This window comes from Chionomys nivalis, chromosome 6 (assembly GCF_950005125.1).
Source record: "Chionomys nivalis chromosome 6, mChiNiv1.1, whole genome shotgun sequence".
NCBI lineage: Eukaryota > Metazoa > Chordata > Mammalia > Rodentia > Cricetidae > Chionomys > Chionomys nivalis.
In genome coordinates, this window is record NC_080091.1 from 12,824,929 (window position 1) to 12,852,448 (window position 27,520).

General features: G+C 40.8%; 1 protein-coding gene across 3 annotated transcripts in view; it reads right to left on the reverse strand.

The window, feature by feature from the left end:
- The window catches only part of Asb3 (ankyrin repeat and SOCS box containing 3), a 106,888-nt gene that overhangs the window by 63,574 nt on the left and 15,794 nt on the right, over positions 1-27,520 (reverse strand). For 2 of the 3 annotated variants that reach the window (XM_057771540.1, XM_057771539.1), the window contains exons 2-3: positions 23,587-23,795; positions 8,753-8,911 (exon numbers count right to left, since the gene is read on the reverse strand). In XM_057771540.1, the coding sequence (XP_057627523.1) occupies positions 8,753-8,911; positions 23,587-23,782 (355 nt within the window). In that variant the 5' untranslated portion in view covers positions 23,783-23,795. The remainder of the gene's footprint in view (positions 1-8,752; positions 8,912-23,586; positions 23,796-27,520) is intronic. The other variant, XM_057771541.1, reaches the window with a different exon arrangement.

Here is a 27,520-nt window from a genome sequence, read left to right on the forward strand (position 1 = left end):
CAGTCCTGAGAGGAAAGTTCATAGCACTAAGTGCCCACTTAAAGAAAACAGAGAAAGCACACATTGGAGACTTAACAGCCACCTGAAAGCTCTAGAAAAAAAAGAAGCAGACTCACCTAGAAGGAGTAGAAGACTGGAAATAATCAAACTAAGGGCTGAAATCAACAAAATAGAAACACAGAAAACAATTGAAAGAATCAATGAAACAAAAAGCTGGTTCCTGGAGAAAATCAACAAGATTGATAAACCCCATCCAAACTAATCAAACGGCAGAGAGAGAATTTGCAAATTAATAAAATCAGAAATGAAAAGGGGGACATAACCACAAACACAGAGGAAATTCAGAGAATCATTAGATCTTACTACAAAAGCCTGTATGCCACAAAACTGGAAAATGTTAAAGAAATGGACACTTTTTTAGATGAATACCATATACCAAAGTTAAACCAGGACCAGGTAAACAACTTAATTAGACCCGTGAGTTGTGAAGAATTAGAAGCTGTTATCAAAAACCTCCCTTCCAAAAAAATAGTCCAGGACCAGATGGTTTCAATGCGGAATTCTACCAGAACTTCCAAAAAGACCTAATACCTATACTCCTAAATGTATTTCACAATATAGAAACAGAAGAGTCATTGCCAAATTCCTTCTATGAAGCTACAGTAACTCTGATACCAAAACCACACAAAGACTCAACCAAGAAAGAGAATTACAGGCCAATCTCACTCATGAACATCGACGCAAAAATCCTCAACAAAATACTGGCAAACCAAATCCAAGAACACATTAGAAAAATTATCCATTATGAGCAAGTAGGCTTCATCCCAGAGATGCAGGGCTGGTTTAACATACGCAAATCTATCAATGTAATCCATCATATAAATAAACTGAAAGAAAAAAACCATATGATAGTTTCATTAGATGCTGAAAAAGCATTTGACAAAATTCACCATCTCTTTATGATAAAGGTCTTGGAGAGATTAGGGATACAAGGGTCATACCTAAATATAATTAGAGCTATTTACAGCAAGCCGACAGCTAACATCAAATTAAACGGAGAGAAACTTAAAGCCATCCCACTAAAATCAGGAACACGCCAAGGCTGTCCACTCTCCCCATACCTCTTCAATATAGTTCTTGAAGTCTTAGCAATAGCAATAAGACAACATAAGGGTATCAAGGGGATTCGAATTGGAAAGGAAGAAGTTAAACTTGCGTTATTTGCAGATGATACGATAGTGTACTTAAGGGACCCCAAAAACTCCACCAAAGAACTTCTACAGCTGATAAATACCTTTAGTAATGTGGCAGGATACAAGATCAACTCCAAAAAATCAGTCGCCCTCTTATACACAAAGGATATGGAAGCAGAGAGGGAAATAAGAGAATCATCACCTTTCACGATAGCCACAAACAGCATAAAATATCTTGGGGTAACTCTAACCAAGGAAGTGAAAGATCTATTTGACAAGAACTTTAAGTCTTTGAAGAAAGAAATTGAAGAGGATACCAGAAAATGGCAGGATCTCCCTTGATCTTGGATTGGGAAGATCAACATAGTAAAAATGGCAATTCTACCAAAGGCAATCTATAGATTCAATGCAATCCCCATCAAGGTCACATCAAAATTCTTCACAGATCTTGAGAGGACAATAATCAACTTTATATGCAAAAACAAAAAACCCAGAATAGCGAAAACAATCTTATACAATAAAGGAACTTCTGGAGGCATTACCATCCCTGACTTCAAACTCTATTACAGAGCTACAGTAATGAAAACAGCGTGGTACTGGCATAAAAACAGAGAAGTCGACCAATGGAATCGTATAGAAGACCCGGATTTTAACCCACAAACCTATGAACACCTCATTTTCGATAAAGGAGCTAAAAGTGTACAATGGAAGAAAGAAAGCATCTTCAACAAATGGTGCTTGCACAACTGGATGTCAACCTGTAGAAGAATGAAAATAGACCCATATCTATCACCATGCACAAAACTCAAGTCCAAATGGATCAAAGACCTCAATATCAATCTGAACACACTCAACCTGATAGAAAAGAAAATGGGAAGTACCCTACAAGATATGGGCACAGGAGATGGCTTCCTATGTATAACCCCAGCAGCACAGACATTAAGGGCAACATTGAATAAATGGGACCTCCTGAAACTGAGAAGCTTCTGTAAAGCAAAGGACACTGTCACTAAGACAAAAAGGCACCCTACTGACTGGGAGAAGATCTTCACCAACCCCGCAACAGACAAAGGTCTGATCTCCAAAATATATAAAGAACTCAAGAAACTAGACGTTAAAATGATAATTAACCAAATTAAAAAATGGGGCACTGAATTGAACAGAGAATTCTCAACAAAAGAAGTTCAAATGGCCAAAAGATACTTAAGGTCATGCTCAACCTCCTTAGCGATCAGAGAAATGCAAATCAAAACAACTTTGAGATATCATCTTACACCTATCAGAATGGCTAAAATCAAAAACACCAAGGATAGCATTTGCTGGAGAGGTTGTGGAGAAAGGGGTACCCTCATCCATTGCTGGTGGGAATGCAAACTTGTGCAACCACTTTGGAAATCAGTGTGGCGGTTTCTCAGAAAAATTGGGATCAACCTACCCCTGGACCCAGCAATACCACTCTTGGGAATATACCCAAGAGATACCCTATCATATGACAAAAGCATTTGTTCAACTATGTTCATAGCAGCATTATTTGTAATAGCCAGAACCTGGAAGCATCCTAGGTGTCCTTCAATGGAAGAATGGATGAAGAAAGTGTGGAATATATACACATTAGAGTACTACTCTGCAGTAAAAAACAATGACTTCTCGAATTTTGCATGCAAATGGATGGAAATAGAAAATACTATCCTGAGTGAGGTAACCCAGACCCAAAAAGAAGATCATGGGATGTACTCAAACATAATTGGTTTCTAGCCATGGATAGGGGGCCTTTGAGTCTATAATATGTGGTCCTAAAGAAGCTAAACAAGAGGGCAAACCCAAGGAAAAACATATAGTTATCCTCCTGGCTATGGGAAGTAGACAAGAGTGCCAGGCAAAAACTTGGAATCTTGGGGGTAGGGTGGGATGGGGATAAGGGGATATGGTGAAAGAAAAGTGTGAAGGTGAGGATGAGGGGAACTTGGGGAAACGGGATGATTGGGGATATAGGAAGGTTGGATAGGGGAGCAGGGAAACTCATATCTTAGTTAAGGGAACCACCTAAGGGTTGGCAAAAGACTTGAACTTGGGGTGGCTACCAGATGCCCAGGGCAATGTCCCCAGTTAGTTCCTTGGGCACGTGAGGATAGGGAACCTGAAATGAACCTATCCTATAGCCATACTGATGAATATCTTGCATATCACCATAGAACCTTCATCTAGCGATGGATGGAGATAGAGACAGAGACCCACACTGGAGCACCGAACTGAGCTCCCAAGGACCTAATGAGGAGCAGAAGGAGGGAGAACATGTACAACGAAGTCAGGACCACGAGGGGTGCACCCACCCACTGAGAAAGTCAGACCGATCTATTGGGAGCTCATCAAGGCCAGCTGGACTGTGACTGAAAAAGCATGGGATAAAACCGGACTCTCTGAACATGGCGGACAATGAGAGATGACAAGAGGCCAAGGACAATGGCACGGGGTGTTGATCATACTTCAGGTTCTGGCTTTGTGGGAGCCTAGACAGTTTGGATGTTCAACTTCCTATATCTGGATGGAGGGGGGAGGACCTAGGACTTTCCACAGGGCAGGGAACCCTGACTGCTCCTGGGACTAGAGAGGGAGGAGAAGAGGAGTGGGGGGAGGGGGGGAGGGGAGGGAGGAGGGGGAGGGAAATGGGAGGCGGGGAGGAGGCGGAAAATTTTTTTTTTCAATTAAAAAAAAAAAAAAGAAAGAAAACGGAGAAAGCACACGTTGGAGACTTAATAGCCCACGTTAAAGCTCTAGAAAAAAAAAGAAGCAGACTTACCTAGAAGGATTAGAAGAATGGAAATAATCAAACTGAGGGCTGAAATCAACAAAATAGAAACACAGAAAACAATCCAAAGAATCAATGAAACAAAAAACAGGTTCTTGGAGAAAATCAACAAGATTGATAAACCCCTATCCAAACTAATCAAACAGCAGAGAGAGAATACGCAAATTAACAAGATCAGAAACGAAAAGGGGACATAACCACAGACACAGAGGAAATTCAGAGAATCATTAGATCTTACTACAAAAGCCTGTATGCCACAAGATTGGAAAATGTAAAAGAAATTGACACTTTTTTAGATAAGTACCACATACCAAAGTTAAACCAGGACCAGGTGAACAATCTAAATAGACCTGTTAGTCGCAAAGAATTAGAAGTTGTTATAAAAAACCTCCCTACCAAAAAAAGTCCAGGTCCAGGCGGCTTCAATGCAGAATTCTACCAGAACTTCCAAGAAGAGCTAATACCTATACTCCTTAATGTATTTCACAATATAGAAACAGAGAAGTCATTGCCAAATTCCTTTTATGAAGCTGCAGTTACTCTGATAACAAAACCACACAAAGACTCAACCAAGAAAGAGAACTACAGGCCAATCTCACTCATGAACATCGATGCGAAAATCCTCAATAAAATACTGGCAAACCGAATCCAAGAACACATTAGAAAAATTATCCAGAGCCGGGCGAAGGTGGCGCACACCTTTAATCCCAGCACTCGGGAGGCAGAGGCAGGCGGATCTCTGTGAGTTCAAGACCAGCCTGGTCTACAGAGCTAGTTCCAGGACAGGCATCAAAGCCACAGAGAAACCCTGTCTCGAACCCCCCCCAAAAAAAAAAGAAGAAGAAGAAGAAGAAGAAGAAGAAGAAGAAGAAGAAGAAGAAGAAGAAGAAGAAGAAGAAGAAGAAGAAGAAGAAGAAGAAGAAGAAGAAGAAGAAGAAGAAGAAAAATTATCCATTATGATCAAGTAGGCTTCATCCCTGAGATGCAGGGCTGGTTCAACATATGAAAATCTATCAATGTAATCCATCATATAAATAAACTGAAAGAAAAAAACCATATGATCATTTCATTAGATGCTAAAAAAGCATTTGACAAAATTCACCATCTCTTTATGATAAAGGTCTTAGAGAGATTAGGGATACAAGGGTCGTACCTAACTATAATAAAAGCTATATATAGCAAGCCGACAGCTAACATCAAATGAAATGGAGAGAAACTCAAAGCTATTCCACTAAAATCAGGAACACGACAAGGCTGTCCACTCTCTCCATACCTCTTCAATATAGTGCTTGAAATTCTAGCAATAGCAATAAGACAACATAAGGGGATCAAGGGATTCAAACTGGAAAGGAAGAAGTTAAACTTTCATTATTTACAGACAATATGATAGTGTACATAACCGACCCCAAAAACTCCAGCAAAGAACTCCTACAGCTGATAAACACCTTTAGTAGCGTGGTAGGATACAAGATCAATTCCAAAAAACCAGTTGCCCTCCTATACACAAAGGATAAGGAAGCAGAGAGGGAAATCAGAGAAGCATCACCTTTCACGATAGCCACAAATAGCATAAAATATCTTGGGGTAACTCTAACCAAGGAAGTGAAAGATCTATTTGACAAGAACTTTAAGTCTTTGAAGAAAGAAATTAAAGAGGACACCAGAAAATGAAAGGATCTCCCTTGCTCTTGGATTGGGAGGATCAACATAGTAAAAATGACAATTCTACCACGGGCAATTTATAGATTCAATGCAATCCCCATTAAAATCCCATCAAAATTCTTCACAGATCTTGAGAGGACATTAATCAACTTTATATGGAAAAACAAAAAACCCAGGATAGCCAAAACAATCTTATGTAATAAAGGATCGTCTGGAGGCATTACCATCCCTGACTTCAAACTCTATTACAGAGCTTCAGTACGGAAAACAGCTTGGTATTGGCATAAAAACAGAGAAGTCGATCAATGGAACCAAGTAGAAGACCCTGATTTTAACCCACAAACCTATGATCACCTGATTTTCGATAAAGGAGCTAAAAGTATTCAATGGAAGAAAGAAAGCATCTTCAACAAATGGTGCTGGCAGAACTGGTTGTCAACCTGTAGAAGACTGAAAATAGATCCATATCTATCACCATGCACAAAACTCGAGTCCAAATGGATTAAAGACCTCAATATCAGTCTGAACACACTGAACCTGATAGAAGAGAAAGTGGGAAGTACTCTACAACATATGTGTACAGGAGATCACTTCCTACATATATCCCCAGCAGCACAGACATTAAGGACAACATTGAATAAATGGGACCTCCTGAAACTGAGAAGCTTCTGTAAAGCAAAGGACAGTCACTAAGACAAAAAGGCAGCCTACTGACTGGGAGAAGATCTTCACCAACCCTGCAACAGACAAAGGTCTGATCTCCAAAATATATAAAGAACTCAAGAAACTAGACTTTAAAATGCTAATTAACCCAATTAAAAAATGGGGCACTGAACTGAACAGAGAATTCTCAACAGAAGAAATTCAAATGGCCAAAAAACACTTAAAGTGATGCTCAACCTCCTTAGCGATAAGGGAAATGCAAATTAAAACAACTTTGAGATACCATCCTACACCTGTCAGAATGGCTAAAATTAAAAACACCAATGATAGCCTTTGCTGGAGAGGTTGTGGAGTAAGGGGCACACTCATCCATTGCTGGTGGGAATGCAAACTTGTGCAACCACTTTGGAAATCAGTGTGGCCATTTCTCAGGAAATTAGGGATCAACCTACCCCAAGATCCAGTAATATCACTCTTGGGAATACACCCAAGAGATGCCCTATCATATGACAAAAGTATCTGTTCAACTATGTTCATAGCAGCATTGTTTGTAATAGCCAAAACCTGGAAACAACCTAGATGCCCTTCAATGGAGGAATGGATGAAGAAAGTATGGAATATATACATATTAGAGTACTACTCAGCGGTAAAAAAACAATGACTTCTCGAATTTTGCATGCAAATGGATGGAAATAGAAAACACTATCCTGAGTGAGGTATCCCAGACCCAAAAAGAGGAACAAGGGATGTACTTACTCATAATTGGTTTCTAGCCATAAATAAAGGACATTGAGCATATAATTTGTGATCCTAGAGAAGCTAAATAATAAAGTGAACCCAAAGAAAAACGTATAGTCATCCGCCTGGATAGGGGAAGTAGACAAGATTGCCGGGCAAAAACTGGGAACTTGCGGGTGATGTAGCATGAGGCTAAGGGGAAATGGGGTGAGAAACGTGAGAAGGGGAGGATGGGAGGAGCTTGGGGGAATGGGATGGTTGCGATATAGGAAGGGTGGATATGGGATCAGCGAAATATATATCCTAACTAAGGGAGCCATCTTAGAGTTGGCAAGAGACTTCACTCTAGAGGGGCTCACAGGTGTCCAGGGAGATGTCCCCAGCTGGTACCTTGGGAAACTGAGGAGAGAGAACCTGAAATGACCCTATCCTATACTGATGAATATCTTGCATATCACCTTAGAACCTTCATCTGGCGATGGATCGAGGTAGAGACAGAGACTCAATTTGGAGCAATGGTCTGAGCTCTTAAGGTCCAAATGAGGAGCAGAAGGAGGGAGAACATGAGCAAGGAAGTCAGGACCACGAGGGGTGCACCCACCCACTGTGACAGTGGAACTGATCTATTGGGAGCTCACCAAGGCCAGCTGGACTCGGACTGAATAAGCATGGGATAAAACCGGACTCTCTGAACATGGCGGACAATGAAGGCTGATGAGAAGTCAAGGACAATGGCACTAGGTTTCGATCCTAATATATGAACTGGCTTTGTGGGAGCCTAGCCTGTTTGGATGCTCACCTTCCTGGACCTAGATAGAAGTGTGAGGACCTTGGACTTCCTGCAGGGCAGGGAATTTGGACTGCTCTTCAGTACCTAGAGGGAAGGGGAGAGGAGTGGGGAGAGGGGTAGGGGAGTGGGGAGAGGAGGAGGGGAGTGGGGAGAGGGGGAGGGGAGTGGGGAGAGGGGGAGGGGAGTGGGGAGGAGGCGGAATTTTTAATTTAAAAAGAATAAAATAAAGAAAAAAACAAAAATAAAGAAATCTGGGAAATGGAGAATGGTAACAGATCTGAGAACTGTGAATAAATTAATTCAACTAAAAAAAACATGTTCCTAAGACTCCAGCAGAACCAGAGAGATAGAGGGAATAAAATAAATCGTTATTAGCAGTGGACAACTGAAGAGTTGGCTATGATCCTTAAGGAACTAACAGTTTCACACTGAAGAAGTCTGACTCATGATCCACAGGTTACAAATTATTTCTTTGGTATAGCCTTAATCCTTTAACACTAAGACAAGGGAAACAAAATCTTCGTAGATAACCTTGCAAGGATTGCTCTAATCCAAGTCTTCGAAGATAACCTTGCAAGGATTGCTCTAATCCAAGTCTTCGTAGATGACCTTGCAAGGATTGCTCTAATCCAAGTCTTTGTAGATAACCTTGCAAGGATTGCTCTAATCCAAGCATCACTGGTCTCCAGCACTGCCCCGGGCAACAACTCACCGTGGGTTTTCCAGCTTCAAATAAACATTTCCAAATCCTGAATACTACCATCACCCAAGAGTAGAAAAACAAGAGAGAAACCTTTAAAAATAGCCTTTCAGTTTCAGAACCAAAAGAAATATTCTGTAACAGTTTACTAAGAAAAATATTTCTAAAAGTACATCTGTACCAAAAATAGCATATATCACCTAAAAACAACGGTGTGGTTTCTTCTAAAGTAGCTGCATTAGGATCTGCTCCAGCTTCCAAAAGAATCTGCGTGATCTTCCAGTGTCCTTGACTAACAGCAAGATGTAATGCACAGAAGCCCTCAAAAGTCTTTGTCTTAATGTAGTTTTCCGATGAATCTGTGGAAAAAGGGAAACCTGTTAGCCAAAAGATTATCAGTTCTACTTCTTGAGTCTGAAAAACAAAGACTATATGAGGAATTGAATGAAATACTAAAATGCCAGTGTTGTCAATGAACAGCTAGCTCTGTGAGGAAGGATTCCCGTGGGAACAGCCCCTTGGTATTCATGCAAGGGAAACAATGCTCACACAGTGTCACCACTGCAGAGGCAATGGGACTGAGAGAATGGAGCTGATAAATGAGGCAAAGTTTCATGCAATAGCCAACTTTATTCAAAGCATCAGACAATTTATACTCACTCAGAGGGTTAAGAAGAGTCACATGAGTAAAGTGTATAATCACAAGGACAAACCAAACGTGGCAAAAACATGTTTTTCCATAGAAGCAATAGTCATTTGTAATGAATAATCTGAAGTAAACTCACTCCTATCTGCTATAGCTGGGAGGAGCATGAAAATACATTTCAAGAACAATTCTATGTTCTGAAGAAATTGACATCACAGGACTCTTGGGTTTTTTCGTTGTTGCTTGTTTGTTTTGTTTTGTTTGTTTTGTTTTGTTTTTGGAGTTATCTCACAAGGATTCAATGTTCTCCCACAACTCCATTCTTGAAGCATGGTCTAACAGTGTACTGCGGGTTTTCTAGTCTAACTTGTGATGAAGGAGAAGAGGAAATGGCAGGGGTTGAAAGGCAAGATTTGAGGCAGATGCAGCAGCAAATATTTACTCACTGAAATATTAACAAACCTGATCTTATTTCTATGAGAACAATTTCTATCATTACTTCCTTATACTCAACTAATAACATAAGGACAATTTGGAATACTTCTTTTCATTTTTATGCGTGTACACATATGTTTGTGTGCAAAGGGAAGTGAATACGCACATGTGAACCTCATTCAGAGGCTGGAGGATAACTTAAAGTATTGTCCTCAGGAATACCATCCATCTCCTCTGAGAAAGGAGCTCACAATTAGGCCAGACACGCTGCCCAGAAACCCAAAGGATCATCTCCACCTCCACAGTACTACCATGCCCAGAACTTTATCTGGTCCTCAAGCTTGTAAGGCAAGCACTTCACCAGCTGTCTTCCCAGCCCTTAAAAACTCCCTGTTGGCAGCACAGTATGACGGTTCTTGAACCCACAGTTCTCCAGAGAAACCAGGAATATTAGGCACACAGAACTGTCTTTTCAATGGGAAAGATGAAGAAAAACCAGTTTTCTATCCAGAAAGCTGAGAACTGGAAGTGATAAATATCCAGTGATGTGCATTATCTGTTGGCCCAGGCAATATCAAGCTCTTACAACCAAGACAGAGGAGATGAGTAATCTAAATGATCCTTACAGCCAGAAGCTCCCCATTCCTAGACCTGGATGGAGTGGGGAGGTCCTTGGACTTCCCACAAGACAGGGAACTGTGACTGCTCTTCGGACTGGAGAGGGAGGGGGAGAAAAGAGGGGGGAGGGGGAAAGGAGAGAGGAGTGGGGGAAGGGGGAGAGGAGTGGGGGGAGGGGGAGGGAAATGGGAGGCAGGGAGGAGGCGGAAATTTTTTTCAATATATATATATGTATAAATATATGAAAAAAGAAAGCATATTTAACAAATGGTGCTGGCATAACTGGATATCAACATGTAGAAAAATGAAAATAGACTCATATCTATCACCATGCACAAAACTCAAATGCAAATGGATCAAAGACCTCAACATAAAGCCAGCCACACTGAACCTTATAGAAGAGAAAGTGGGAAGTACACTTGAACGCATTGGCACAGGAGACTACTTCCTAAATATAACCTCAGTAGCATAGACACTAAGAGAATTAATAAATGGGACCTTCTGAAACTGAGAAGCTTCTGTAAAGCAAAGGACACAGTCAACAAGACAAAACGACAGCCTACAGAATGGGAAAAGATTTTCACTAACCCCACACATCAGACAGAGGTCTGATCTCCAAAATATATAAAAAAACTCAAGAAATTGGTCATCAAAAGAACAAATAATCCAATAAAAAAAAAAGTGGTGCACAGACTTAAACAGAGAACACTCAACAGAGGAATCTAAAATGGCTGAAAGACACTTAAGGAAATGTTCAACATCCTTAGTCCTCAGAGAAATGCAAATCAAAACAACTCTGAGATTCTATCTTGCACCTGAAAGAATGGCCAAGATCAAAAACACTGATGACAACTTATGCTGGAGAGGTTGTGGGGGAAAGGGAACACTTCTGCATTGCTGGTGGGAATGCAAGCTGGTACAGCCCCTTTGGATGTCAGTGTGGCGTTTTCTCATAAAATCAGGAAACAACCTTCCTCAAGATGCAGTAATAGCACTTTTGGGTATATATCCAAAGGATGCTCAATCGTGCCACAAGGACATGTGCTCAACTATGTTCACAGCAGCTTTGTTTGTCATAGCCAGAACCTGGAAACAACCTAAATGGCCCTCAACCAAAGAATGGATAAGGAAAAGGTGGTACATTTACACAATGGAGTAAAAAAATAATGACATCTTGAAATTTGCAGGCAAATGGGTGGAGCTAGAAAACATCATTTTGAGTGAGGTAACCAAACCAGACCCAGAAAGACAAATATCCCATGTGTTCACTCATTAGTGGTTTTTAAACATAAAGCAAAGAAAACCAGCCCACAAATCACAATCCCACCAGACAACAATGAGGACCCTAAGAGAGACATACATAGATCTAACACATGGGAAGTAGAACGTAGAAAAAACAAGATCTCCTGAGTAAATTGGGAGCATGGGGACCTTGGAGTTGAAGGGGAGGGGAGAGGCAGCGAGAGGAGCAGAGAAAAAATGCAGAGCTCAATAAAAAAATTTTTTTAAAGTGCCTTATCAGCCAGGCACTTAATCATGCCTTTAATCCCAGTACTCAGGAGGCAGAGGCAGGTGGATCTCTGTGAGTTCAAGACCAGCCTGGTCTACAAGAGCTTGTTTCAGGACAGGCTCCAATGCCAGAGAAACCCTGCCTCAAAAAACAAACAAACAAAAAGTGCCTTCTCACAGAAACAGTATTCCAGGGGTGACTGGATCCTCAATCAAGTCAATTTATTGACAGATTCAGCATTATTTCAGGTATTACAGAGAGGAAGGAACTTCGAGAGAAAGAGCCAAGAGAAGCATCAAGAGATTCAAGGACAGATTCCTGACAACAGGATACCTAGGCCAGGGCAGCCCTTGGGAAGAAGAAAGGATGGACTCCAATACTGCAGAAAAGGAAGATTAATTCTTGTCTTGATAGAGTTTCTATTGCCATGAAAAAACATCATGACCACAGTCGCTCTTAAAAAAGGATAGCTTTTAATTGAAGTGGCAGCTTACATTTCAGAGGTTTAGGTCATTATTGTCACGACGAGACTTGGTGGCATGTAGGCAGACATGGTACTGGAGAAGTAACAGGGTGTCACACACCTTGACCTGTAGGCAACAGGAAGTGATTTATCTCACTGGGTGTGGCTTGGGCATATGAGACCTCAATGCCTGCCTGCACAGTAACACACTTCCTCCAACAAAGCCATACCTCTTAATAGTCCTATTCTCACTGGGTACCAATTTCTTTCAAACCATCATATTCCACTCCCTGGCCCCCACAGGCTTGTAGTAATATCAGAATGCAAAAATGCAATCAGTCCAACTTCAAAAGTTCCCATAGTTTCAAATAACAGTCTATTTATTTAAAAGTCTAAAGTGCAAAGTCTGTAAAAGCAAAAGCAAAAAGTAAATCACACACTTTTAACATACAATACATACATTATCATTCCAAAATGTAGGTGTAACATGATCGGGACAGGCCTGCTTGTTTGTTGTGGTTTTTCTGTCCCACCCGGTACTCCACAACTGTTTAGCCCCAGAGAAAATCACACATAGGTCTCCATAAATTATAAGCTGATTGGCCCATTAGCTCTAGCCTCTCACTGGCTAACTCTCACATCTTGATTAACCCATTTTTCTGATCTATGTTAGCCATGTGGCTCAGTACCTTTTTTTAGTGGGGCAGATCACATCCTGCTGCTTTGGTGGTCTGGCCAGGAGAGGAAAGGAATCAACTTCCTCCTTCCCAGAATTCTCCTGTTCTCATTACATCATTTTTACTTTCTGTCTGGTTTTCCCGCCTATATTTCCTACCTGGTCAATCAGCGTTTATTTATAACATGATTGACAGACATTTCTCCCGCACCATGTAGGGAAGGGAGCATAGTGAGGAAATACTGGATCAAAGTAAGACTAAAAACCAGATGGACAAACTCCAAACTCTACAGCTCCCTGTCTGATGTCAGCTCTTCAGATCTCCAACCCAATTCAGATCTGTTGACTGCAACACATTTCTTTCTCTTGGACTGGCTCCACTCCCCGTTAGTAGCTCTCCTCAGCAAGTATCCCATGGCTCTGGCATCTCCAACATCTTGGAGTCTCCAAGGCAATCCAGGCCTCACCTTCAGCTTCAAGCAATGGTCTCTCTAGGCCTCCATTCAGGAACATTCAGGAACACATGTCTAGCCTTGGAGATTTGTTTACCTTAGTCTCAGGGACAAATTCTATAACCCCTTTCTTCTATCCTTAAATTCAGAAACAAGTGGCCGAAGCTGCCAAGTTCAGACTGCTGGGGCTAGAACACGGCCCCCTCATTCATTCAATTACATCTTTCTGTCCTTCACGGCCCAAACTAGTGGTACTAAAACTGGATCTCTAGACCTGGTTGAGCTCTGACTCTGAGATCCACAGCCTCTACCTTCCCAGTACTGGGATTCAAACTGTGCACCGCCACACTGGGCTCTCAGTTTTTCTTTAATTCTTTTCCACAAGTTGGAAACTTAGCTGGTGGGGTCTTGCCCTGAGGTCATTCATTTCTGTTTATCTCCTTGAACACAGGATTTAGTTTTATTCCACTTTTTGGTGTTCCTTTACTCCTTAAATTTTACAATTTGTAATTTACCCTGTTCAGCCTGCTTCTTTTTATTATAAATCTTCATTAGAGGTACCATTAATATCAAAAAACAGAGTCTATTAGACTGTTTAGAGATTTCCTCTGATAATGTAATTAATATAAAACTCTTCACTTTTGCCTCTGGCAGACTCTTCAGACAAGGGCAAAAGTGGCCACTTTCTTCACCAAAATACCACAAGAGTGATCTCTAGGGAACATACTAAAATTCTTCTCTGAAATCTCTTGAGTGAGTTCCCTGAGGTTCAAATAACTTTCCTTGGTCACTGAGGCAAATTCCAGGCCAAAGATGCCAGGTTCTGCTGCTGATTGGTTCCTTCTTTTTAATTATATCTTCACTTTCTTTTTTCAATGGTTACCATCACTGCCTAAGTTTGGATATTCTGAAACTTGCTCTGTAGACCAGAGTGGCCTCAAAGTCAGAGAACTGCCAGTCTCTGCTTTCCAAACGCTGGTATTAAGGTGTGCACCACCACACCCAGTTCTAAGCTTTTCTTTAGTTTCTTTAGACAAATTGGAAATTTAGCTGGGTGGGATCTTGCCCTGAGGTCACCACTCTCTTTATTCCATTTATCTCCTTGTTCAGCTCACTCCTTTACCTTATAAATCTTCATAAAAGTTTCCACTATAACCACATGACAGAGTCTATACTAGGCTGTTTTTGAGATTTCCTCTGCCAATGGAATTAATTCAAAACTCTTTACTTTAGCCTCAGGCAGACTCTTGGAACAAGGGCAAAAAAGTAGCCCCATTCTTCACCAAAACATCACAAGAACTATCTCTAGCACTACCACATACCAAAATTCTCCTCTGCAACCCCTTGAGCAAGGCCCCCACAGTTCATCAAATCACACTCAGCACCACTCTCTTCCAAGCCCCTATTAGTATGGCCCATTGAGCAGCATTTAAAGAGTTTAACTGCTTTTTTAATCCTCAGCCCCAAGGTCCATATTCCTTCAAACAAAGCATGATTTGGGTTGCTGAGGCAATACTCCAGTGCTGGTACCAACTGGTCTTCGCCAGGGCTTGCTTCTACTGCTGTGACAAAACACCACGACCAATGTCAGTTGGGAAGGAAAGGATTTATTTGGCTTACGTTTCCACATGGCTGTTCATCACTGAAGGAAGTCAGATTTAGAAAATCAAACAGGGCAGAATCCAGGAGATAGGAGCTGATGCAGATGCCAGGGATAGGTGCTGCTTACTGGCTTGCTTCCCATGTCTTGCTCGCCCTACTTTCTCACCAACACCCCAGGCATGTCACCTCCCACCATCCATGGTCTGGGCCCTCCCCTACTGATCACTAATGGGTCTGGCCCCCCCCCTACTGATCACTAATTGAGAAAATGCCTTTGAGATGGATCTCATGGGGACATTTCATTAACTGAGTGTCCTTCCTCTCTGATGACTCTCGCTTGTGTCAAATTGACATACAAAACCAGCCAGAAGTATTCTTAATCTAGTCATTTAAATATTTTACATTATAACATTCACTTATTCATTTGCTTGCATGCACACGTGTACATTCATATGTCAGAGCACACATGTAGAGGAGATCAAAGGACAACTTGTGCAAGTCAGGGGTCAAAAAGGTCATCAGACTTGACAGCAAAGCACCTTAACTCATAAGGCCATATTGATGAAGGCCTCTTTTTTTAAAAAAAAAAAAAAAAAATCGACCACGAAGGAGGAGGAAGGGGAACCCAAAAAACAGAATACAGACCGTGACAGATGAATCTAATTGTATTTCAGAATATATCATAAACTCTCTAAGGAGGAACAGACAAAATGATGCCCTACAAAATTTTGAAAATATTATCTTGACTACAAATGACTCATAACTGTACATAAACACTATACTGTAGTTGATAAGGGATTGGGTCTTTTGACAAGACAGAAATGAACAATTCTAAAACTATTTTAAGCACAGACTACATCAAACAATGTACTACAAATTTGCTGGAGAGAGAGGGTACATATAAGCAACAGGGTAAGCCAGAATGAATCTAGAATGTAAATCTAGATTACAGACATCAGTACGGAATCAGCTAAAAGTACTAACCTAATATATACATATATAGAAATAACTATAGAGTACACACATATACACATATGGGTTATAATCCATAAATACATTTTCTAGTTCTTTCTACTGAATGAGCTGAAGATCAACCATACACCTGTGGTATTCAGTCCCTAGATCTTAGTTTTAATTATCATTCTCCAACAAAAGAAATCAAGTAAAAATGGCTGATTCCAGCGCTGAGTCTACAAATACATAAAACTGCAGCATATTGGGGGCTGGAGAGATGGCTCAGCGGTTAAGAGCACTGGCTGTTCTTCCAGAGGGCCCAGGTTCAATTCCCAGTACCCACATGACAGCTAACAACTGTCTATAATTCCAGTTTCTGGGGATCTGATACCTTTACACCAATCCACATAAAATAAAGTTATATAAATTAAAATAAAAAAAACTGCATCATATTTATAGGGTCTCAAAGTAAAATAAAGTACTCAAGAAAAAAAAAGATCAAAAAGACATGGAAGCCTATCTAGACAAAACTATTTAAAACAACAATAATAATATTGTATAAGGTTATGACCTAAAGTACAAAATATCCCTAAATCCATATAGATACAAATGGATCAATGAATGAATGAATTAACGATGAGAAAGAACAGTTAAATTTCCCCAAACAATAATTGTTATAATTATGCTGACCTGCTCTGTCATCTGGGTACCTTGTCCCTTTAAGAGACAAGCTCTGATCACTCATAATCTCCCCCTTTCGGCCAAGGGAGCCTCCATTCTCTCTTCCTTCCTTATTTGTCCACTCTTCTTCTGAAGAGGCAGACTCTGTCTCCCTTCTTCCCTCACCCCTTCCTCTCTCTGTGTCCCTCTAGCTCCCCCCGCTCCCACATATCCCTTACCTCCCAGACCCTCCCAATACCCACTTAAAAAAACTCTCCATAACCAAGCTCTCTGTGGGACATGCCAGGGTCACCAGATCTATAAATCTTTCATTGGTGCCGTGAGATTTACAATTTTAGGCAAGAGTGACCCTGGCAGGCCTCAATGCAGGTGGGAAAAGATGTGGAGGGTGGGAGACAGACCTGCCATGCAGAGAGAGCTTAGGTATGAAGAGTTTATTTAGTGGGTTTTGGGAGGGTATGGGAAAGAAGGGTAGGGAGTATGGGAGGAAGAAAAAGAGGAGGGGACGGGGGGGGGGGGAGAAGGAGGAAAGGGAGCAGAGACTGCCTTTTCTGAAGAACAGATAGAGAGAGAAGAGAAGATGATGCAAAATCAGCTTGCCTTGGTGGAAAGGGAGATATTGGGAGTGGGTGGAGCCTGTCTCTTAAAGGGACAGGGTGCCCAAATAATGGGACAGGCCATCATAATCATAATTGTAACAATAATAGCAACAAAAATTCAAGGGTTAGAGGTTTAGTTCCATTGGTAGGGCACTAGACTAGCATGGACAAAATCCTGGGTTCAAGCCCCAGCACCATGGAGGGAAAATAATACTTTATATAGAGATTCATCCCATCAAGGCAATGGAGCTTAATTCACATCTCTTAAATGTAAACCACCAGTAAGATTTGCATTAATACACATTCTATCAAAAGGAGACAAAACTTCTGACAGGGGGTTAGGAATGTAGTTCATAGACCAAGCTCCCTTAGCACTATGCCATCCACTCTGCACCTTGAGTTACTGTCCTGTTAGCGAAGGGAAGAGGGGAAGCAAGCGTGTAGAGAGTGGCCCAAGTGGAGTGTCCTTGGCAAGCAGGCAGTGTCAGCACGTGATGTGCCTTATGCAAACTAGGTAAAACACTGTAGAAAATTCTGTTTGGACAATGACTTGGATTAGGATTTTAATTAAAAACAAACAAATAAAAACACTATTTCAAGAAGTTAACATTCAGGGTTAGAAGATTTAGAATTAGAAGAGATAGACTACAATCCTGGCTTTGCTGGCTATAATTTGGATTACACTTTAGGCAAGCTACTTAAACTTTCTATAGCTCAGGTCCAATAACCATGAAACAAGAATAAACACTTAGCTAAACTAATCTTCGTGGGATTCAGTGGAATTATGATTATACTTTGAGTTCTATAAAACAGTAAATACAGGTGATGTGTAATCATTTATGTACTGAAAAAGCTGAAATAAATTTAGTTAAATCTCTAAAGTATTATTTTAAGAAGATTTGCAGTGAGATGGCTCAGTGGGTAAAAGCAATTGCCATATAAGCTTGGTAACCTAAGGTCAATCATGGGAACCCACGTAGAGGTGGAAAGTCCACAAAGTTGTCCACTGACACGCATGCACCATGGCACACTCACCCTCTCAAACACACCTCATACAAACAGATACAAACACGTGAATACACAAACACACTTAATGACAATAACTAAAACAAGGATTCAGCCAAGCACAAGGCTGCACACTTGCAATTCCAGCACTAGGTAGGCTAAATCAAGAGGCCAGTGAGTTCAAGACTAGCCTAGGCTATAGAGTAGACTCTAGAGAGATGAGGGAGTTTCAAAACCCAATCTAAATTGGTTGAATTTCCAATAATTAATTAGTTCCCTTACATCAATTTGTGAATTTTTACCAAAGGAACCTTTTAGTTTTGTACTAACTAGGCCATCAACTATCACTCTGACTTCCTTCCTTTCCTGACAAGAGGGCTGCTTGAAGAAAATGGCTCAGTTTTTAATGAATGCCTCAGCCTCTATTCATCTTTTCATTGAAGACAGAGTGGTTTCTGTGCCTCATCTACTTACTAAACTTTAAAGTAAGCATGAAAGACTTCTGAATAGACAAGCACTGTGATCACAAAGGTCTTCCATAATCCTTGTAAGTTTCTGATTTCACTTGAGAGTTGGGACTCTGTGAGCTGGGCCTGAGTCAGTCATCTGTGACAAACACTCTCCAGTGGCACCACACCCTACATCTACTGACACAAAGTATGCTTTTACTTGTAAATAATAAGCTAGTTTATTACTTTTAACAGTAATGGTAGGAAACTGTTATTTTGGGTTTTACTGACCACTAAGAGAAAAACCAAAACTACATGGTTCTTGTTAGAAATGGATTAAAAATTAAGAACAGAACCATATCTTAATAATTAAGCTAAATTTGATGGGGCCAAATCTCAAAAGTACCTATCACCAAGATGGGCCAAGCCTGTGTCAAGGAGATTACATTATCAAACTTTAGCAATGCAAAGCACATCCCTTACACCAAAGAGAATAGAGATACCAAGGAAACATGGGCTCAGGTTGCTTTGTTCCAATGGAGAAGCGGTTACATGAACTTTTATATTCACAGACCAAAAGCATATTATACATGAAGACATTTTCCAAATATATTGGTGGAAACATCGGATATTTGGATTACAGCAAGATGGAAAAGGCTGAGGTACAGGTTTTATATGCTAAGTGGTAACATTCTTAGCTTTGGGTTGCTGGAAACTAGCAGTTTATTATGTTAATAGACCCCAAAACTTTGTTCCCAATAGCTAAAAGGATGTTAGCTGAGACACAGATATGGGGGATTGAGAGTTGGATATTATTAAAAAGACTACAGACAGCCCTAGGTCATTTTGGCTCTTCACCTGCAACATTCCAACACTCCACAATCACAATGTGTAATCAGTCCATCGACCTCATAAAGTCTTTAATCTTAACACGAAACCACTTCCATGCTGAAACATGTTACTGGGTACAACTTAAATCCATATCCCTGAGCCTCAGTCACTCATAGTCAGCTTAAAGTAAGCCATGTTGGCACTGGGGACATGGCTCAGACAGTAGAAGTGTCTGCTACACAAGCATGCAGACCAAGTCTGGAACCCAGCACTGATGTCTCCCTGTTCCTACAGCATGATCCCTTGAGCTCACTGGTCAAACAGCCTAGCCTAATCAGTACGCTCCAAGTTTTTTTTTCTACCTCACAAATTAAAGTGAGAGCCTAGATAGCTACCTCAGGGTGGAGAGCACACTGCTGCTACAGAGATCAGCTCAGGGTGGAGAGCACACTGCTGCTACAGAGATCAGCTCAGGGTGGAGAGCACACTACTGTTACAGAGATCAGCTCAGGGTGGAGAGCACACTACTGTCACAGAGATCAGCTCAGGGTGGAGAGCACACTGCTGTTACAGAGGATCAGCTCAGGGTGGAGAGCACACTGCTGTTACAGAGATCAGCTCAGGGTGGAGACCACACTGCTGCTACAGAGGATCTAAGTTTAGTTCCTAGTGTCTACATCAGGCAGCATACCATCACCTGTAACTCCAGTGCCAGGAAACTCAATGCTTTCTTCTGGCCTCTGTAGACACTGTACTCATATGCTGGTACACCCACAGAGATACACATACAAGTCAGTCAGCTGACAATTACCTGAAACTCCAGCTTCAGGGGATCTGATACCGTCTCCAAGACTCACTGGCATCTGTGCACATGTGACATCCACTCACAGACACACATACTTACATATAAATAAAAAGAAAATCTTAAAAAGATTCTGAATGCTTTAACAACACACACACACACACCAAAAAGAAAAGAAAGTTGGGTGCTGCAGTACGAACATGTAATTCCAGCACAGGAAGGCACAGACGGGAAGCTCCTGGGCTGGCTATCCACTCATGCTTAATCAGCACCTCCAAGTTTGGGGAGAAGATAACTACTTCTCATGTATGCATATAAAAGTTCAGACTTTTTCAAATAAACTATGAAATAGATAGATAGATAGACAGACAGACAGACAGACAGACAGACAGACAGACAGACAGATGGGTAATAGATGGTAGGTAGATGATAGATGGATGTGAGATATATATACATATACATATATACATGTTATGTACTTTAGATAATTTTCTTTTGATGGTGGTGGTGGTTTCTTTGGGGGTTTATCTGTTTGTCTGTCTGTCTGTTTGTTTGAGATCAGCTTATATCACATAACTCTGGCTGCCTTCAAACTCATAAAATCCATGCCTCTGACTCTTGAATGCTGCAATTAAGGGCATGTACCACCACATCCCGGTTAATTTTTAAAAGACAAAAGAGGCTGGAGAGTTGATTCAGCAATTAAGATCACTGACTGCTCTTGCAGAGAAAAAGAGTTGATTCCCAGCAACCATATATAGGCTCACAGCTGTCTAAAATTCCAGTCCCAGGAGATTCAACACCCTCTTCCAGCCTTCTCAGGCAACAGGGATACATGTGGTATTCAAATATACCTGCAGACAAAACACCCATTTGCATAAAATAAGAAAAGAGTCATTTAAAAAGACAAAAGTAAGTTGGTCATGGAAATAGAAATTATATAATAAAGAATTTTTTCTATATACCAGTTAAACAACAAAGGGATAATAGTTCAAGTGTAACATATAGGACAGTGTTTAAAGCAACCAGAACAATGAGGTCTAAGCAGCTACACCTTATGACAAGTGTACCATAATCAGTGAACTATAAGGCAAGTGTTATGGCATGGACAGCTACACTCATCCTCACTTGAAGGCAGCTCGGTACACCTGATGTGACGGCACAGGCCTAGAATTCCAGCACCCGGAAAATGGAAAGAGAGTGAATCAGAGTGCAAGGTCCTACATAAAGCCATGTCTCAAAAAATTAGCTAACTACTATTAATGTCTACTCTGTTAAGTGTTAGAATGATGATACGGTAGAAAAAGAAAAAAGAAGGACATCACAATCAGACAGAAATTAGTTCAAACAAATAACCTAGTTAGTTTCTTACGTAACTAACCTTAGATAGGTCAACTTCTCTGAATCCAAGCAAAACTTTTGGGGCTAATGTGAGAGTTAAAGTTGTATTTTAAGTTTTAATTAGTGTGCTTAAAAGATCTTGAAAAGACAATGCCTCTAAGCTTTTAGCCCCCACTTGCCCAAGGACAGATTAACCTGTAAGGCCCCACTTGTGCAAGGGCAGATAACTTCTTGGAATGCTGGGAGCTGTTGTTGACTAAGATAACAAGCCACGTGTTTTCACTTCTGTCAACAGTGTTGGTTGCCCCAACTGCACAGGATGTGCTTAGTCACTTGTAGCTGAGAGGTACTTAGGCAGGAAGTACATCAGGATGGATGTTTGCACCCGAATGGACAAAGGAAGAATGTAGCCTTCTAAGTTTTGCCTTTATAAAAACCGGAACTAAGGTGATTGCCATTCCATGGGAATCCTGGGTATGAACCTGGGCAGTGTCCATCATCCTGCTCAGTATATAATAAAGTTTGCTTCAAATTTGGCTCAAAAAATGTAGTAGAGGTCTTATTCTAGCCCAGTGGGATTAACAGTAAGTTTACGTGTCACCTCTAACAACAGATAAATAATGTAAACCAAGCGTCTGGCACGTGAACTGAACCACAGCACTCCATCACCAATAGCTGTCATCCATTCCCCTCTCTCCAGCACAGACTTCTTACTCCGTGGAGTGTTGTTTACACTTCACAGGCTGTCGCTGGAGAAAGAGGTCAGGCTGGCAGCACAGGCTGCTGCCCAGTACAGGTGAGGTATGCAGTAATAAAAATGCGAGAAATATCACACATCTCTTCCCATCCCACTCCTGCTTCACTTTCTCAAAAATGAAACACTCCTGCTTATTGGGTTTTTTTTTTATCAGTTTCTTATCTATCTTCCCTAACAATACAAGCACTATAAAGGCAGGTACTCTGGTCCATGGTGTACTGCAAATATAAAGTCCAAGTAATTGGAAAATTCTCAAAAGTAAAGACAATGAAAAGTATTCTAAAAATAAAAAGATTAGGGGCTGGAGATATGGCTTGATGGTTAAGAGAAGATACTGCTCTTGAAGAGGACCCAGGGTTTGGTTCCTAACACCAACACAGTGGCTTACAACCATTTTTGACTCCAGTTCTAGGGGATGCAATCTCCTCTTCTGCCCAGAGAGGGCACCAGGCATGCATGTGGTGTACATACATACATTCGGGCAAAACACACACATAAACATTTCCATCTTTAAGAAGATTAGTCTGGATAGAATACTAGTAGCATTGTCCCTGTTGTTTTATTTCCTTTTTCAGACCAAAGAAAAGAGTACATACTCTAAGTAAATTTCAAATGCTGACATTAAAACAGCAATCTACTCTGCATCACCTAGCACAATTAATTAAAATAAAGGGCTGACATGGCAGTATATGCCTTTAATCACAGCACTCAGGAGGAATCTCTGAGCTCCAGGCCAGCCTACTCCACATAACGGGAACCAGGCTAGCCAGAGCTACACAAAAGTCAAAATTAAACAAAAGGGTTGGTGACATGGACTTGGGCAAGGATGCTGGCTACCAAGTCTGCTGCCCTAAATTTAATCCCCACAAGAGAGAAGAGGAGAACTGGTTTCCTCAAGTTGTCCTCTGACCTCCACAGGCACACCATGGTACATGCTACATGTATGCCCCACAAATACAAATTACATAAATAAGTATGTCAATAAATAAATGTAAAATAAATAAAGTACAAACATTTCCATATAAAAGATAATATTCATAGATGTCTATACGGAACATGATCCAAGGCAGAAATCTTACCATCCTTAATAGGAGAAGTACTTATTTTAGAATTATAGAAAAGGAAACAAATGCTATCATTTATTACCATATTTTTATTTTACTATTTTGGCTTACATGCACAGTCCCACATACCTTGCCTTTGTAAACTTTACCTGTATGAAGTAACATCTGCAAACATTCTACAGAGTTGTGATAAGCTGCTTCGTGAATTGGCATCCATCCCCTGTTATCGGCAACATCTACACTTCGACCTTTTTTGAGGAGTTTCCTTAAAATTTTAACGTTGCCTTCTCTGGCAGCAAGTCCAACTGTAGAGCATGTGCTTGAGTAAGCCTCTGTGAAATCCATCCTTTTGATTAGTCTATAAAACAAGGCAGGAAGACAGTACTAGTCAGTAAAACATCACTGAACTAGATATCAGCACATCACAGTGGGCCTGTCTTAGTATCTCCCATGGAAAATAGGAGAATCTGTCATGCCACACACAGCCTCTGCTAGAGCCCACCCCAGATGTCTCGCAAGTCAGTTCCTAGCAATATTATTTAAAATATCAAGGTAGTTTTTAATGTTCAATCTCCCCCCTCTAGAAATGTCAGATCTTTCCTATGGGCTCCCTATTCACACCACACCAAAACACAGAGACTCCACTATTAACCACCACTTGTAAATCCCGCTTTACTACCTCTGTATGAAACAGTTAAACCCAAAAAGCCTTTTATGATAAAAAGAAAGAAATGAATAGTGTCTACTGAGAAGAACAAGGATAAGTAGGGGTCCTCGTTTTCCTACTCTTGTTGGTCCTTTCCAGAGGGGATAAACACTTGGAGCTCAATCCTTCAAAGTGTCTCACTGAAAGAATACAGCAAAGGCAAGAAACAGTGCGAGCCAGCCAGCCCAACCTCATACACAAGATCCCTCCCTCATCATAGTCTCCGCCCTTCAAAGCTCATTTCATGTTCTCTGGCAACCGAAGTCCCACACAGATCTCCACATAGGACTCTCACAAGCCATCAGCATATGTTGGGCTGAGAGTCAGGATTCTCAGGGAAACAGCTCCTACAAAGTAAACTTCTCAGTACTATCCCCATCCCACATTTGATTTCTCCTAATGGCTGTTGGGGAAGGACGCTTGTCCGAAAATGCCAATATATCTAGTCCAATACTAATTAAAACTTTCAAGAACCATATTCTAAGTAATTTACCCCAAAAAAGTTTTAAGAAAGATGTTAAAAACAAGCATAAAATAATTCCAGTAAACTTACACATGGTCACCTTCAAAGTAAAACTGTAACAGTCGAAGTTGATTCTATATTATGCCAAAAAGCTAATACAGCTATGAATTAATATAATTAGATAGAAAGAATCATTACAGTAAGCGAAGATATTTATAAACTAACATTCAATTGCTCAATTAGCAGTAATTTTTTTTTCTTTTTTTTTGCTATTTTTTTTTTACTTATTTATTTATTTTTATTCTTTTTTAATTAAAATTTCCACCTGCTCCCCATTTCCCATTTCCCTCCCCTCCTCCCAAATATTGCCCTCCCCCCACTTCCCTCCCCCTATCCCCACTCCTCTTCTCCTCCCCCCACTCCATTCCCCCTCCCTCTCGATACTGAAGAGCAGTCCAAATTCCCTGCCCTGCGGGAAGACCAAGGTCCTTCTATCTATATCCAGAAAGGTGAGCGTCCAAACAGGCTAAGCTCCCACAAAGCCAGTTCATGTATTAGGATCGAAACCTAGTGCCATTGTCCTTGGCTTCTCATCAGTCTTCATTGACCGCCATGCTCAGAGAGTCCGGAATCAACCCATGCTTATTCAGTCCCAGACCAGCTGGCCTTGGTGGGCTCCCAATAACTCAGTTCCACTGTCACAGTGGGTGGGTGCATCCCTCGTGGTCCTGATTTTTTGCTCATGTTCTCCCTCCTTCTGCTCCTCATTTGGACCTTAAGAGCTCAGACCGTTGCTCCAAATTGAGACTCTGTCTCTACCTCGATCCATCGCCAGATGAAGGTTCTAAGGTGATATGCAAGATATTCATCAGTATAGGATAGGGTCATTTCAGGTTCCCTCTCCTTAGTTGCCCAAGGTACCAGCTGGGGACATATTCCTGGACACCTGCGAACCCCTCAAGAGTCAAGTCTCTTGCAACCCTAAGATGGCTCCCTTAGATAGGATATATACTTCGCTGCTCCCGTATCCATCCTTCCTATATCCCAACCATCCCAATCCTCCGAGCTCCTCCCATCCTCCCCTTCTCATATTTCTCATCCCATTTCCCCTTTGCCCCATGCCACCTCACCCGCAAGTTCCCAGTTTTTGCCCTGGAATCTTGTCTACTTCCCCCTCTCCATGCGGATGACTATATGATTTTCTTTGGGTTCACTTTCTTATTTAGCTTCTATAGGATCACACATTATATGCTTAATGTCTTTTATTTTATGGCTAGAAACCGATTATGAGTGAGTACATCCCATGTTCCTCTTTTTGAGTCTGGGATACCTCACTCAGGATAGTGTTTTCTATTTCCATCCATTTGCACGCAAAATTCGAGAAGTCATTGTTTTTTACTGCTGAGTAGTACTCTAATATGTATATATTCCACACTTTCTTCATCCATTCCTCCATTGAAGGGCATCTAGGTTGTTTCCAGGTTTTGGCTATTACAAACAATGCTGCTATGAACATAGTTGAACAGATACTTTTGTCATTTGATGTGGCATCTCTTGGGTATATTCCCAATAGTGGTATTACTGGATCTTGGGGTAGGTTGATCCCAAATTTCCTGAGAAATCGCCACACTGATTTCCAAAGTGGTTGCACAAGTTTGCATTCCCACCAGCAATGAATGAGTGTGCCTCTTTCTCCACAACCTCTCCAGCAAAGGCTATCATTGGTGTTCTTGATTTTAGCCATTCTGACAGGTGTAAGATGGTATCTCAAAGTTGTTTTAATTTGCATTTCCCTTATCACTAAGGAGGTTGAGCATGACCTTAGGTGTCTTTTGGCCATTTGAATTTCTTCTGTTGAGAATTCTCTGTTCAGATCAGTGCCCCATTTTTTTATTGGGTTCATTAGCATTTTAAAGTTTAGTTTCTTGAGTTCTTTATATATTTTGGTGATCAGACCTTTGTCTGTTGCAGGGTTGGTGAAGATCTTCTCCCAGTCAGTGGGTTGCCTTTTTGTCTTAGTGACAGTGTCCTTTGCTTTACAGAAGCTACTCAGTTTCAGGAGGTCCCATTTATTCAATGTTGCCCTTAATGTCTGTGCTAGCAGTAATTTTTTTAAGCACAAGCTAAATGATCAGCAGTGAGGACTATACACTCACAGATCCTATCTCAAAGTGCTTACAGCCTCATAGGAATGACAGCTATATGTGGTCCAACACAAAAAATATAAAGTGTCATGAAAGTAGAACACACTGAAAGTCATATAAATAGAGAAGAATCTGTGTCTACTTGGTGAGGGATGTGAGCTGTGCCGTATTTAACAGGGAAGATTTCTAAATGAGACAATGTGCAGAAGGGCATTACTAGTCAGAAATGGAAAAATCAGAAACAAAAAAAAAAAGGAGTACAACCAAAGGAAAGGGACAATGAGGAAGATAAGCATGTCACTTTGGAAGAATGATTAAAGAAACAAAAAACAGTAGAAAAATAAGATTACAGAGATAGCTTCAGGGCCAAACTGTAGGATACTGAGAGCTAACCTATGCTTTTCGGAAACATACTAACTTCTTGACAAAATAATTACAAGTAAAAGAAAACAAATAACACACTAATGATTTATACATGTGTTCATTTAGATAAAAGAAAACTTATTTTTATCCTGAAAACATACAAACAGGGACTCAACTTTAAAAATAAAGAACAATATTTGAGTAAAAACAGGTAGATATGAGTCCCTGTCCAACATTTACTGGTTTCCCGCTTAGCTACAGTGTTATAATAACCTGAAAAAATAACAGAAATTAGTAATATCTCTGAGCTTCTCAAAGGAAAAAAGTAGTCTAGGAAAAACCTGCTGTAAGAGCAGCAGCCTCCCCACCTCTAATGGCAACTCTAACACGAACTCTTCGAAAAGACA